Genomic DNA, 13,431 nt, shown 5'->3' with positions numbered 1-13,431 from the left:
GGTCTGCCCTCCCTCAGCATGTCCTCAAAGGACTCAAGTCTCCATTTCGTCTCCAATACTTAGCCCATTTCTTTGCACATACCAGGTGTTCAGAAATGTGCACCCAGCCTCTGACTGACTCTGCCCAGAAGCTTATAATTTAGTAGGAAAAATAAAGTACGCACATTATTCTAAAGTACACGGTGGCCAGGCATGGTGGCTCTTGCTTGTAATCCTAGCACTTTTGGAGGCCGAAGACAGCAGATCACTTGAGGCCAGGAGTTCAAGACCAGCCTGGGCAGCATGGTGAAACCCCATGTCTACTAAAATTACAAAAATTAGCTGGGCATGTTGGTGCGTGCCTGTAGCCCAGCTATTTGGGAGACTGACACACAAGAATCACTTGAACCCGGGAAGCAGTTTCAGTGAGCCGACATCATGCCACTGCACTCCAGCCTGCGTGACAGAGCAAGACTCTATCTTAAAGTACATGGTAAAGGATGTAAATAACAGAGAAAGTGTCTTATGTGTCTTGTGGCTTGCAAAGACAATAAATACTTTTACAATTTCTGGATGAACAATACTAGTTGTCTTCAGAAAGAAGATACAGTTTTCACTTTGAGAGTGGGTTGGCGTTTGAACAGAAGCCTGAAGGATAAGTAGGACTTTGGCAGACAAGAAAAAGTGGAGCAATAGGAGAAATGTATGCCAAGCTGAGAGAAATGTAGAAGGCAGGTGGGGAGTGATCCGGTTTAATGAAGAGTTTAAGAGAACAGAATGGAGAGACAGGTTGGAATAGGTGAAAGAGGGTCTTGACTATCACACCAGAAGAGTAAACTTCATTTGGTGGTTGTACAGATTTTTTTGACTGTTACTGAGCAGGAGTGTGATGCAATCAGATCTTTAGGGAGATTCATCTAGAAGGTTCACAGCTGTTATCTCCAACATCTAGAATACTACCTGGCATATAGTAGACCTTCCATAAATATTTTGAATATTTACAGAACCACATTAAGAGTTGTCATTTATTGATGTAGATGTGTAGAGAAATAAAACTATTTGGATGTGATATTTTTAGTTGACAGATATACACATAACTTCGTCCTTGACCTTTCTTTCACTACTTTTGGCATTCCTGTTACAATTATCATCCCCCACTGTGATGACTTCCATAACATAGGAAACCTAAATCCAGCTTCCTGTTCTTTCCCCACGTTATTTGAGTTTTTCCCTCCAAAGCTACACAGAAGAAAGTCATCTAATCCAGGCCTCTTTCACGTGAAAGTTTGTTAGAATTTGTGTACAGTCATTATGTGCACAAAAAAAGATTTCTCTTTCTAGGTTAAATATCCCCAGCCCCTTTAATCGTGTGACCATCCTAGTCACCATCCTCTTCATGTCTCTGGGATTAGCCAAGTGTGTCAGTGCCCTTAAAAACATGACATCAATTCTGAGCAATGAGTCCAGAAATGTCTAAATTAGTACATTTCTCTGGCTTAAAGACTCTGGAAATATCCTCAACTAATCATTCTCTATATAATACTACCTTATCTGTGTATGATTCTTTACAATAAAAAATATATATACTTCAAGCACATTTTCCATGTCTCTCTCAATGTTATCGCTTCCTGGTTCAGGCCCTCATCACTCCAGACCTGCATCCTGTGTCTTGCTTTTCAGCTTTCTTGCCTGCTGCTACCAGATTTGTGTTCCTTAATCCGTGTTGTCATATGCAGGTCAGCAAACACTCACTGATCATCTGTGGTGTGCTGGCCCTGCGCTCATGCCTCAAGGGATCAATTGTTCATGAGTAGGACAAGGCCTGTCCCTTAAGCTATGGGGAAACAGTATTCATCTGACTATAACAACAGTAACAACATGTGGGAGGTTGCGCTGCAGCATGGATATATCCCCAGGACTGAGGACAGAGAGGGGCATTCTAGCATAGGTTTATGGAGATAGCATTTGACTAAGCTTTTACAAATTAAAACAGAGAAGAGGGTAAGAGTTATCCAGTCCAAGCATGGCAGGTCTAAGTGTACACTAATTTAGGGGACCCCCTGAGCAGAGCTCAGGATGTGTAACAGGAAGACTGGTACTAAGTGACCTGGAAAGGAAGATCAGAGCAGTAAGGAAGGACCTTGAGGGCCATCCCTGGGCGTCTGTTCTGATGATATAGGCACACTAAAGGACGGCTAGGCTCCCAAAATGCATTTCCGGAAAACAACACTAGTAGCATTTCCTACTAGAAGACATTAGGGTCAACATTTGGACAGGCAGTTAAACCAGCAAGCTCATGGAGAGGCAGCTGGCAAGCCGACCAGGAGTAACCCCTATCCCTGCCATTGCGACTTTGGGCGTATCATTAACTTGTGGGGTCCTCACCTAAAATATAGGATAAACGTTCATATTTCCCCTGGCAGGGTTGTGGTGAGGTCTGAGAGATAATGGGTATCCAGTCCGGCCTCGCTTACAAGAAGGCGCTGACTTAACTTCGGGGATGGCTGCCGCGGCCCCGTCCGCGCCGGGCACTGGCTACCGCGCCGGCAGCACCGAAAGGTACACCTGTCCGGGTCCCGCCGGCGGCCGCGGGAGGAACTGCTGGAAGACTAGACGGTTGGGCCGCCTGGCTCCCGGAACTCCGAGGCTGGCGGCTGAGGCGCGCGCCGGGCTCGGCGCCCTTTGCTCTGATTGGGCGGGACGAGGCCCAGGGGTGGGCCGACAGACAAAGGGGGAGGCAGGAATTGGTCAAGTCCGGAGACAGGGCGGGGCCTTGGCGCGCGCGGGAGGCGGCAGTGAAGTCCCCCGGGCTTTCTCTCTTAGCCCCGCCTCCTTCCCGGCTCCAGCTGGGGCGGGCGAGGCTGAGTGGCCGCTACGCTGCTCTCTGGCCTCCCAGTCTTCCCAGCAACCGGTGACACTGCCCGCGCGAGGCTGACCACTAGCCGGCGCGGGCGAGAGGGACAGGAGCGTGACCTCCCCATCCCGAGGGGCCGGACGCTCGGGCGCCTCCCCGCTCCCCCAACTCGGAGGCCGCGCGCGCCGTTAGCCCCTTCCTCGCTCCCCCGCCCCAGTCCCGCAGTCCGGGAGGCGGGGGTCGGCGCCTGCTGAGTGGGAACCGCGCGGTGTCTGAGGAGCCAGTCGGCGACCGGTGAGGGGACTGAAGGGCAGGGGAGGGCACGGGTGGCGCGGGGCAGCGGTCCTCAGCTGTGGCTATTCTCCTCCCACCCGCCTCGGGCGACTGTTGTCAGCGGCGGTCGGGAGCGCCGCCCGGGCTACGAGTGACGCGGAGACACTGCGGAGCGAGCGATTGGCCGGACACGTCCGCGCGGCCTGCTCCTCCCAGGCCTTCCCCTCCGCCTGTCCTCACCGGTGCTCCCCGGGTGACCTTCGGGGCTGGCGTCACCATGCCCAGCGTCGCCAGGCTGAGCCGGCTTAAGGGGGCAACGGCCGGCACCGGGTTCTGGCAGCGTTAGACGCTCCCCACTACGTCTTTGGGGCCCGGTCTCGCCCTCCGAGTCGGCGGGCGCCACAGGCGAGGGGCTAGGGTAGGCTCGGGGTTGGGGAGGGGCTCGCCCGAAGAAAGTTTGCCCGGCAACTTGTGACGCGCGCCGCCTGAGGCGCCCCAGGATTGGCTGCGCTGCTGTGGGTCACGGAAAGCGACCTGTTCAGGTGCTGTGTTCCTCCTCCGGCGAATAGTTGTGCCCCGCTCTTAAGTACCAGGCACCAAGTCCCAGATGAGTGGCCAGCTTCCCTTCTTTTGGAGCGCACAGTTCGCGCAAGTGGAGCTATGGAAGTCCCATGCTGTGCTGCTCTAATCTTGTGAGGGATTCTTAGGGGTTGAGCGGGGAAGGACTGAAAAGGGCTGCAGACTGTTTAGGATGCCTGGAGTGGAGACGGGAGTTAAGCCCTTTACTCAGAGTCCCTCTGAAGAACTGTTCAGGGCCGGGCACAGTGGCTCATGCCAGTAATCCTAGCACTTTGGGAGGCCAAAGTGGGAGGCTCTCTTGAGCTCGGGAGTTGAAGACCAGCCTGGGCAACATGGTGAGAACCCTCGTCTCTACAAAATAATAATAATAATAATAATAATAATAATAATAATAATTAGTCGGGTGTGATAGCACCTGCTCATAGTCCTAGCTCCGCAGGAGGCTGAGGCTGGAGGGTTGCTTGAGTCCAGGAGGGCGACGCTGCAGTGGGACAGTGATCAAATCACTGCATTCCAGCCTGGGTGACAGCAAGACCCTGTCTCAGAAAACAAACAACAAGAAGGACTGTCCTAGGGTGAGTAAATCCTAAGCACCGGATTTCTCAGTGTTAGCAATTTATTTTTTTATTTTTTTTCTGAGACGGAGCCTTGCTCTGGCCTCCAGGCTGGAGTACAGTGGTGCAATCACGGCTCCTTACAACCTCCGCCTCCTGGGCTCAAGTGATCCTCCCACCTCAGCCTCCCCAGTAGCTGAGACTACAGACGGGTGCCAGCACACCCGGCCGATTTTTGTATTTTAGTAGAGACAGGGTTTCATTATGTTGGCCAGGCTGGTCTCGAGCGCCTGACCTCAAGTGATCCGCACCTTGGCCTCCCAAAGTGCTGGGATTACAGACATGAGCCACTGCGCCTGGCGAGACTTAGCAATAGTTTGGCCTTTCCATATGAAACACTATAATAATACCTTTTTTTTTTTTTTTTTGAGATGGAGTCTTACTCTGTCGCCCAGGCTGGAGTACAGTGGCATGATCTCGGCTCACTGCAACCTCTGCTTCTCAGGTTCAAGTGATTCTCCTGCCTCAGCCTCCCAAGTTAGCTGGTACTACAGGTGCGTGCCACCGTGCCCGGCTCATTTTTTGTTTTTTTAGTAGAGACAGGGTTTCACCATGTTGGCCAGGCTGGTCTCGAACTCCTGACCTCAGGTGATCTGCCCCACCCTCGGCCTCCAAAAGTGCTAGGATTACAGGCGTGAGCCACCGCTCCTGGCCAACTTTCTTTACTAAAGTTTTCCCAACCAGGAGGATCAGACACTCCAAGTCTGCTATCGTAAAATCAGACAGCTAGTAATGGGAAGAACCAGAATTTGGAGGCCTGCCTCTCTGGTTCTGCTACACAGGTTGCAGGCTCAACTCAGTAAACCAAAGCAGAGTATTTGTATATGTAGTGGGTAATGCTATGGAGGATAGGACGACTGTAGTCAGGTCCTTTCCTCCAGGGACCTAACGTTTGGGAAAATTGGATTCCGGACTAATACATCACTTTTAAAAAGCACTGAATACCTTCTGTGTGCCCAAGTCCTTGCTAGGCCCAGGGAAGCTGCAAAAGATCTTATAGTCCATTCTCTCTCATCGGGGATGCTCTGGCCACTCTGGGCTTCAGTGTTGCCTGTGTCTCAAAAGGACAGGACAAACTCCCACTATATATGTTCTCTCCTTGTCTACATCCATACCTTCTCTATACTTCCCAGATTTCACAGGAAAATCTTTGTGAAACCAAAACTTCCAAAAGAATGTATTTGGACTGGGCATGGTGACTCACACCTGTAATGCCAGCACTTTGGGAGGCTGAAGCAGGAGGATCACTTGAGGCCAGGAGTTCGAGACCAACCTGGGCAACAGGGCAAAACCCTGTGTCTACTAAAAATACAAAAATTAGCTGTGGTAGCTCGAGCCTGTAATCCCAGCTCCTTGGGAGGCTGAAGCACAAGAATCACTTGAACCTGGGAGACAGAGCGAGACTCTGCCTCCAAAATAAAAAGAATGTGTTGGCTCATGATCAGACTTGAGCTGAGAGCGAACTGTCATTCCTATTTCCACCAGCTCCTTAGACATAGACTGAATCTGAAGCTGGAAGGAGCAACTCCTTTTGAAGTATTGGATTTTGTTTGTTTATGGGGGAAGGAAGCAAGGAGTGGCAGTTCTGGTGCTCTGAATTCCATTCCCCATCCGCACCTCCTAGAATAGGACTTAAATCTTTCTGGAGTCGACAGGAATCCCTGTTTCCTGTTACATTCACTGATTAATATATGCTCCTTCCAGCTTCAGATTCAGTCTGACATGTCTAAGGAGCTGGTGGAGACAGGAATAACAGTTCGCTCCTACCCCAAGTGCCTAAGTCTGATCATGATCCAAATACATTCTTTTGAAAGTTTTGGTTTCACAAAGATTTTCCTGTGAAATCTGGGGAGTATAGAGAAGGTATGGATGTGAACAGGGAGAGAACATACATAGTGGGAGTTTATCCTGTCTCGTTGAGACATGGGCAATGCTGAAGCCCAGAGTGGTCACAGCACCCCAGATCAGGGAGAATAAAGCTGAGCAATGAGTAGGAGGGAGGTCTGGAGGCAGGGGGAGCCTCTCTGAGAAAGGGTAGAGAGCCCTGAATGAAGGAGTGAGAGGGCTTTGCCAGTAGAAGGAACTGTAAGTGGCAAGGCCCCAAAACTGCCTCCTGAAAGCCAGGGAAACTTCTACTCCACACCTATCTAGAGTGGGGAATGGATAGTTTGCTTCTATCTCATCCAGATTTCAGGGCAGTCTAGGGGTATCACAGAATCCTGGAGAGAGCAGCATCACTCAGATCCTGAGGGGTAAGAATACAAGGAGAAGCCAGCAGAAGAATCACCGCTCCTGATGCAGCTACAACTCCCACCCTCCCACCGCCAGTTCCTGCCCCTCTTCTCATGGAGACCATTCCATTCCTGGGTCAGGGCCCCAAGATGAACACAGTGCACACAGAGCATTCCCTGGGGCCCCAAGTGCTGGTTCTTGGGGTTGGCATTTTACCCTCTTGTCCCCTGGCTGCCTGGTGCTTCCCTGTGAATTTCACAGCCAGGTCTTTCCCTGCTGCTCAGTGAGCTGCTGCAAGCCTCTTGGGGCCTTTACGAAGGGGTGGGGCTGCCCTAGGGAGAGTGAGAGATGGGCTACGTGGCCTGCTGACTTACTCCTGTCCCCAGACCCACCTGCCCACTTGTGCTGGATGACTGGACAAGCCTGTATAGGAAGCCCAGGTCACATCGGGGTTACTAATAACACCCGCCTCAAAGGACTACTGGGAAGACAAAAGGGAAACACATGTACAAACATGTGAGAGTTCTTGTGTGTTAATACCAGTAACAACTGGTATGGTTTCACCTTCTGAGAGTCGCAGTGAGAGAAGGTTTTGCATAAGTCACAACCCCAAGTCCCTACCAGGTCTAGATGTCCAGTTTCCAAAACAGCAGGTAGACTTTTCTGGAGAGGGTGGCTAGGAACTAGGGCCTTGGAAAATGAGAGGAACAGCTCTCCTCTATGCTTACTGAAGGTAAGGTCAGACAGGGTCAGTGACCTTTTCTCAACTAAAGCCCTCCAAGGACTGAGGTGGGCTAGCCTCCCTTCAAATGTTCCAGGATTTGGAAAGGCCATTTGGACAAGCACTATTCAATAAAAATAAAATATAAGCCACATTTATCATCTTAACTTTTCTTTAAAAATGGGTAAAATGTATTGTGATTTATTTCATTTAACCTAATATATCCAAAAATATTTCAACATATAATCAATGCTAAACATTATTAATGAGGCATTTTCATTCTTTTTAAATACTAAGTCTTTGCAATGAGGAGAGTATTTGGCTCTTACAAACCAATTCGGTTTGAACCAGCCATGTTTCAAGTGCTCAGTCACCACAAGTGGCTCTGGGCTACTGTAGTAGACAGCATAGCATGGAACAGTTCCCCTCGGCCCTATTCCCTGCTGCCCAGACCAGGTTTACCAACTCTGACTTCAAGATGACCACTGGTGTCTTGTGAATCTTGACTTTTTGAGGTCTTTTGTCCCACCCCAGAAATGCTGGCATGGCAGAACAGATAACCAGGGAAGAAACATCTTTATTCTGATTGAAAATAAAGATTTTCAATTATTATTCAATTATTCAGAAACAAAATGACATATGAAACTCAGAAGTTTATCTTGCCCCTATTGTAAATAATAGTTTTTCCATTAGCTTATCTTCCTTCTTAGTACCTGTTTTGTTTTGTTTTTTTAGTTATATGTATAGTATTTGTATTAAATGCTTAAAAGGTACTTACATTATTCAACAATGAGAATTTTCGCCTATTTGTACATATTTCCCCCTTCCCTCTTTCCAAACTTTCCTGTACTTTTTTTCCAAAGTGAAAGAAATTTGGTGGTATAGCAACTTTAAAACTCACATTCAGTCAGGAGAGTGGGGATTACAATGATCTAGAAGTCACTCTTTTTTTTTGCACAGGAATAATTTTTCTTTCAGGTTTCTAATTCAAGCGTGATCCCTTTGCTTGTGGGATGAGCTCCAGCATGGGGTGAGGTACAGAAGAGAGACTCGAAGAGCCTGCCTTGGGACTTAAGCGCCAAACCTGTACCCTAGCAAGTGTCTTACTCCACATCCGTAATGGAAGGAAATGGTACTGTTGTGTATATGCCGTTTAAGTGTTAAGTGTGCGTGTTGGTATGTGTGCGTTTGTCTTCCTTGTGCATGTGCCCTGGAAGAGGGTGGGCTCCTAGAAACATAGTTTGAGAGGTGCCATGGTCTCCAGATACCCAAGGAGGAGGCAGAACACTCAGTGGGACATGAGCATTGCTTTCTTTGGCATTTGGGATCAGCCACTGAGTCTCCAGGGAAGTTTTTATTTTCAGGAGGGCAAACATTCCTCTGAACTGACATCTAACCAGAATCAGCAGCCAGTGTCTGGATTGAAAGTCTCTCTGGAGGAACCAAGAATCTCTAAAGTCTACTTCAGCCTGGGTGTGATGGCTCACGCCTGTAATCCCAGCACTTTAGGAGGCCGAAGCGGGTGGATCACCTGAGGTCAGAAGTTCAAAACCAGCCTGGCCAACATGGTGAAACCCCATCTCTACTAAAAATACAAAACTTAGCCAGACACACTGTCATGCGCCTATAATCCCAGCTACTCGGGAGGCTGAGGCAAGGAGAATCCTTGAATCCGGGAGGCGGAGGTTGCAGTGAGCTAAGATTGGGTGACTGCACTCTAGCCTGGGCGACAGGGCAAGACTGTCAAAAAGTCTACTCCAGAGCTCCTGCTTGCATTTTTTGTTTAAAAATCATACTAATCATACTCTTTATATAAGATGTCTGGAATTTAAAATACTCTAGAGCTTCCCCCAACCAAAAAAAAAAAAAAAAAAAGTGGAGTGGTGGTGTGGATGAAACAAGAATGGTAAAATGGTGAGTGATTTGTGTACTATTCAGTTTTTTGTATTTTAAAATGTCCATTAAATAAATACCCTCCTCCTGAAAATATTTCCCTCCCTTTCTTCCCCTGCTCAGTTATAATTCACATTTTCCCTTTTACTTCATCTCTGCTGGGCACAGCACATCCTACTCCAGAGGCACAAGAGGAGGACATCCCATGCTGGCTACTCCTGCCCAGCGTGGTGGGGGAGCAGAAGCTCCAGAGCCCAGACTTGCAGGTTTGCTGTTTTCACTTTACCCCATTTGTATCCAAAACATAAGGACCCTGTCTATGGGGGTATTTTAACCAAAGGTCTGAGTATTTATGATGAACTTTCATCTGCTAAGAAGAAAGTAACAGCTGACCAATTTATTTTGCGTCCTCTCCCTGATCTGTTGAGCAACAAGGGGCTATACTGTACTAGCAACTAGACCTAATCTCCAGTAAGGCTGGAGACTGACCCGGGGGCCTTGAGAGAAGTAGTCAGTGCTGAGGCTAGCCAGGTGAGGAGGGCAGCCACATTGTGCTCTTGACTAGAGGGCAGGTGAGGTTCTGTGCACATACTACAAAGGCTGACCCTGCTCCCAGACAGCTGCCCGGAGCAACTTGTCAGAAGAATTCAGGGATATCATGTGAGACAAATAGGATAATAGAGCAGATTTGATCTCCATAAAGGAGTTTTTCTGCTACTCCAGATTCTCAGATTCCTGTGGCTGGGACAGTGAGGAAATGCTGCAGAATGTTCATAAACAATATGTTTTTCTTGATCAGATTCATCATATTCAAACCTTCACAAACAACTTGGATATCCTGACAATTAATTATAGAAAGGATGCCCCTTCCTTCTCTCCAGCCTTTCCTGAAAACGGGAAAAGTGTTTCTCAGATAATGCCACCAACTTCTAATAATGTTTTTTGTGAATTATCTATGCTCCCATTTTACCCCTTTCCTGGGTCCTGAGTTGCTTTCTCAACTTTGGGGCTGTATACTGGCATGGGGTAGTGTGTTTATCAAGTGCTGTCCAAAGCCAAGGAACAATATTTTGGAGTTTCTCAAATACCTTCCCTTGGCCAGGCCCCAGCCCCTTCTGTAACTTCAGGGTGTGAACCCTTTGCTTAGGCTGTGACTGTTTGTGCTTCATCACATTACCCGCTTTGTTCTTCCAGCCCAAGCCTGGCTGGGTTCATGTCAGTGACTCAGGAAAGCTGGGTCTTGGAGGAAGGCGTTGGTATAGTCTAAACGCAGGGGACTTCTCACTGCCCCATCCCACCTTGGTCATTTCCTAATGTATCCCCAGACAAGGATCCCCATCTAAGGCCGGCAAACAGGCTTGGCGTTCCCTTCCCTCAGAGCAGTGTTGATGGTTCCCATGCTAATGCAAGCTCCCCTTTGAATCCATTCCTGTTTGTTCTCCAGGACACTTGTAGTTTCCCTCCTGCCCTTCCAAGTGGTTCAAGGACACCCCCTCCGTATTTCCGGGATGCCCATGGCTTTGCTTTGTCTTGGGGAAGGGAATCCTGGAGATGGACTACCTAAAGAAGTTATAACAAATAGGGAGTTCATGTTCCCCTCTCCATTCCTTAGGAGCTGCTGCAGAGGCTCACAATGACCTTCTCCCCACAGGCTCACGGTGCAGGGTGAACCTGGCCACAGCTTATCTCTGGAACAGCCGCAGTGTCTGCCCTTAGAGAAGAACCCTGAAATCAGACCCGTTTTTGCGGCCTCCCCGTTTCCTCTCTGTTACAGTGCCCTTTCCAGGCCTTAAGAGAAGTAAAACTTAGCCGCAGCGTCAGGAGGTGGACCCCCGAATGTGAGTGGCACGGTTCCCTGTGAACCCATCCTCACCATGTTTGCCACATCTGGGGCAGTGGCAGCGGAGAAGCCTTACGCGTGCAGCGAGTGTGGCAAGAGCTTCTGCTACAGCTCAGTGCTGCTGCGACATGAACGAGCTCACGGCGGTGACGGCCGCTTCCGTTGTCTAGAATGCGGTGAGCGCTGTGCACGGGCTGCCGACCTCCGAGCGCACAGGCGCACCCATGCCGGCCAGACCCTCTACATCTGCAGTGAGTGCGGACAAAGCTTTCGCCACAGCGGCCGCCTTGACCTACACTTGGGTGCACACCGGCAGCGATGCCGCACTTGCCCCTGCCGCACATGCGGCCGCCGCTTCCCGCACCTCCCGGCGCTGCTGCTACACCGGCGTCGTCAGCACCTGCCAGAGCGGCCCCGCCGCTGCCCGTTGTGCGCCCGCACCTTCCGACAGAGCGCGCTGCGCTTCCACCAGGCGCGGGCGCACCCCCCGGGGACAACCTCTGACCCTGCCGCCCCACCCCACCGCTGCGCGCAGTGCCCGCGAGCCTTCCGGAGCGGCGCCGGGCTGCGGAGTCACGCGCGCATCCACGTGCCCCGGAGCCCCGTGCGACCCCGTGCCTCCGACGCCCACCAGTGTGGCGTGTGCGGCAAGTGCTTTGGCAAGAGCTCTACGCTGACGCGACACCTGCAGACGCACTCCGGGGAGAAGCCCTTCAAGTGCCCGGAGTGCGGCAAGGGCTTCCTGGAGAGCGCCACGCTGGTGCGCCACCAGCGCACACACACGGGCGAGAAGCCCTACGCCTGTGGCGACTGCGGGCGCTGCTTCAGCGAGAGTTCCACGCTGCTGCGCCACCGGCGCAGCCATCAGGGCGAGCGGCCACACGCGTGCGCCACTTGTGGCAAGGGTTTCGGGCAGCGCTCCGACCTGGTGGTGCACCAGCGCATCCACACGGGCGAGAAGCCCTTCGCGTGCCCCGAGTGCGGCCGCCGCTTCAGCGACCGCTCGGACCTCACCAAGCACCGGCGCACGCACACCGGCGAGAAGCCCTACCGCTGCGAGCTGTGCGGCAAGCGGTTCACGTGCGTGTCCAATCTCAACGTGCATCGGCGCAACCATGCCGGCCACAAGCCACACAAATGCCCCGAGTGCAGCAAGGCCTTCAGCGTGGCTTCCAAGCTTGCACTACACCGCAAGACGCACCTGGGCGAACGGCCAGCGGAGTGCGCAGAGTGTGGCAAGTGCTTCAGCCACAGCCGCTCGCTGTCGCAGCATCAGCGGGCCCACACGCGCGCCCGCACCGCTGCCGCCGTTGCCATCCAGTCCGCAGTGGGCACTGCTCTGGTCTTCGAGGGGCCGGCTGAACAGGAAAATCCAGGGTTCTTTGTGTCCTAGTTGCGGGAGGCTTGCTGAGGCTTCTCTAAAGGTGGTTGGGAAGCACCTGTATAATACCACGGGGACAGCTGAGGCAACTTGTAGATGGAGGTTTGGGAAAAGACGATGTGGCCTCCCGCCTTTCCAGTTTCTGTTGGCCGCCCTTCACTTGGCCTCCTGCCTCGCCTCTACACCTACTCCCTATCGGCCCTTTTGCCATCCTGTCTTCGTGTAACTCGGATTCTCTCCTCAGGTGTAGGTGCAGGGAGTCCAGGAAACGGACTCCCCTGAGTGCAAGAGCCCAGGTGTTGGTGTGTCCCTTTAACACCACTGTGCTCTCTGGTGTTTCCGATTTTCCTGCCTTTGTTCTGTCTTCTTTTGTCCCATCTCCTTATTCCAACCCGCATCTTCTCCTTTCCGGATTACTTTTGTTGTCCTGCCTCTTCAGGTAATGGTCACAGATTTGGCTGTAGTCACGTTACCAGCCCTGTGGCTTCTTAACTCTTGGTTCCCTGTTAACTCTGCTTCTGAGAAATGTGGGTATGGAGGTGGGAAAGCTCACTTCCAGGCAGGATGTCTCCATGCTAGGAGCTGCCTGCACCCTGGCAGAGGTGGCCACTCATGTGAAGGTGGGCAAGGCCCTTAGCATGGCCACACGTCCCCCAGGCAGATCAAGGGGCCTCTCAGAACAATGTTCCCCAGCCAGGTGAGGAACATTTTCACTGGGACTCAGGCCAAAACCACATGGGTCCACAAAGCCAGGCACTGCCAAGTGGAACATGAGGTTATTTCCAAATCATGGGAGCCACCAGTAGGGAGAGGGCAGGATGGAAAATCCCCTGGAGCTGGTCAACAACTTTTTGCTTATGGCTAGTGAAATAAAGTTGTTTGTTTGAGTTCTAGATGCCAAGCGCCCCCTTTGTCAAACCTAAGGCTGCCGACCAGAGTTTGGAAGTGATCCATTCAGTTCCAAGGTCTCTTATACCTTCCCAAGGCAGCTCAGTCATCTTGTGTGGAGGACCACTGATTCCACACTAAAAGGTGAGACTTCAAGGCCTACACATCGGGTTTTCT

General features: G+C 51.1%; 1 protein-coding gene across 11 annotated transcripts; it reads left to right on the top strand.

Moving 5' to 3' along the window:
- Positions 1 to 2,806: 2,806 nt before the first annotated feature.
- On the top strand, positions 2,807 to 13,259 carry ZNF672 (zinc finger protein 672). 11 transcript variants are annotated; one of them, XM_065544502.1, is made up of 5 exons: positions 2,807 to 3,127; positions 4,671 to 4,793; positions 8,231 to 8,384; positions 9,314 to 9,411; positions 10,797 to 13,259. In XM_065544502.1, the coding sequence occupies exon 5, from the start codon at positions 11,020 to 11,022 to the stop codon at positions 12,376 to 12,378; it is 1,359 nt and encodes a 452-aa protein (XP_065400574.1). In that variant the 5' UTR covers positions 2,807 to 3,127; positions 4,671 to 4,793; positions 8,231 to 8,384; positions 9,314 to 9,411; positions 10,797 to 11,019; the 3' UTR covers positions 12,379 to 13,259. The 11 variants fall into 11 exon arrangements, with proteins under 11 accessions (XP_065400574.1, XP_073854676.1, XP_065400675.1 ...); XM_073998575.1 differs by having other exon boundaries at positions 10,758 to 13,259; XM_065544603.1 differs by having other exon boundaries at positions 8,213 to 8,384.
- The last annotated feature ends 172 nt before the right edge of the window (positions 13,260 to 13,431 follow it).

The sequence above is a fragment of the Macaca fascicularis genome, chromosome 1 (assembly GCF_037993035.2).
Source record: "Macaca fascicularis isolate 582-1 chromosome 1, T2T-MFA8v1.1".
In the NCBI taxonomy this organism is placed as follows: Eukaryota; Metazoa; Chordata; class Mammalia; order Primates; family Cercopithecidae; genus Macaca; species Macaca fascicularis.
This window is presented reverse-complemented; position numbering and strand designations above follow the sequence as displayed.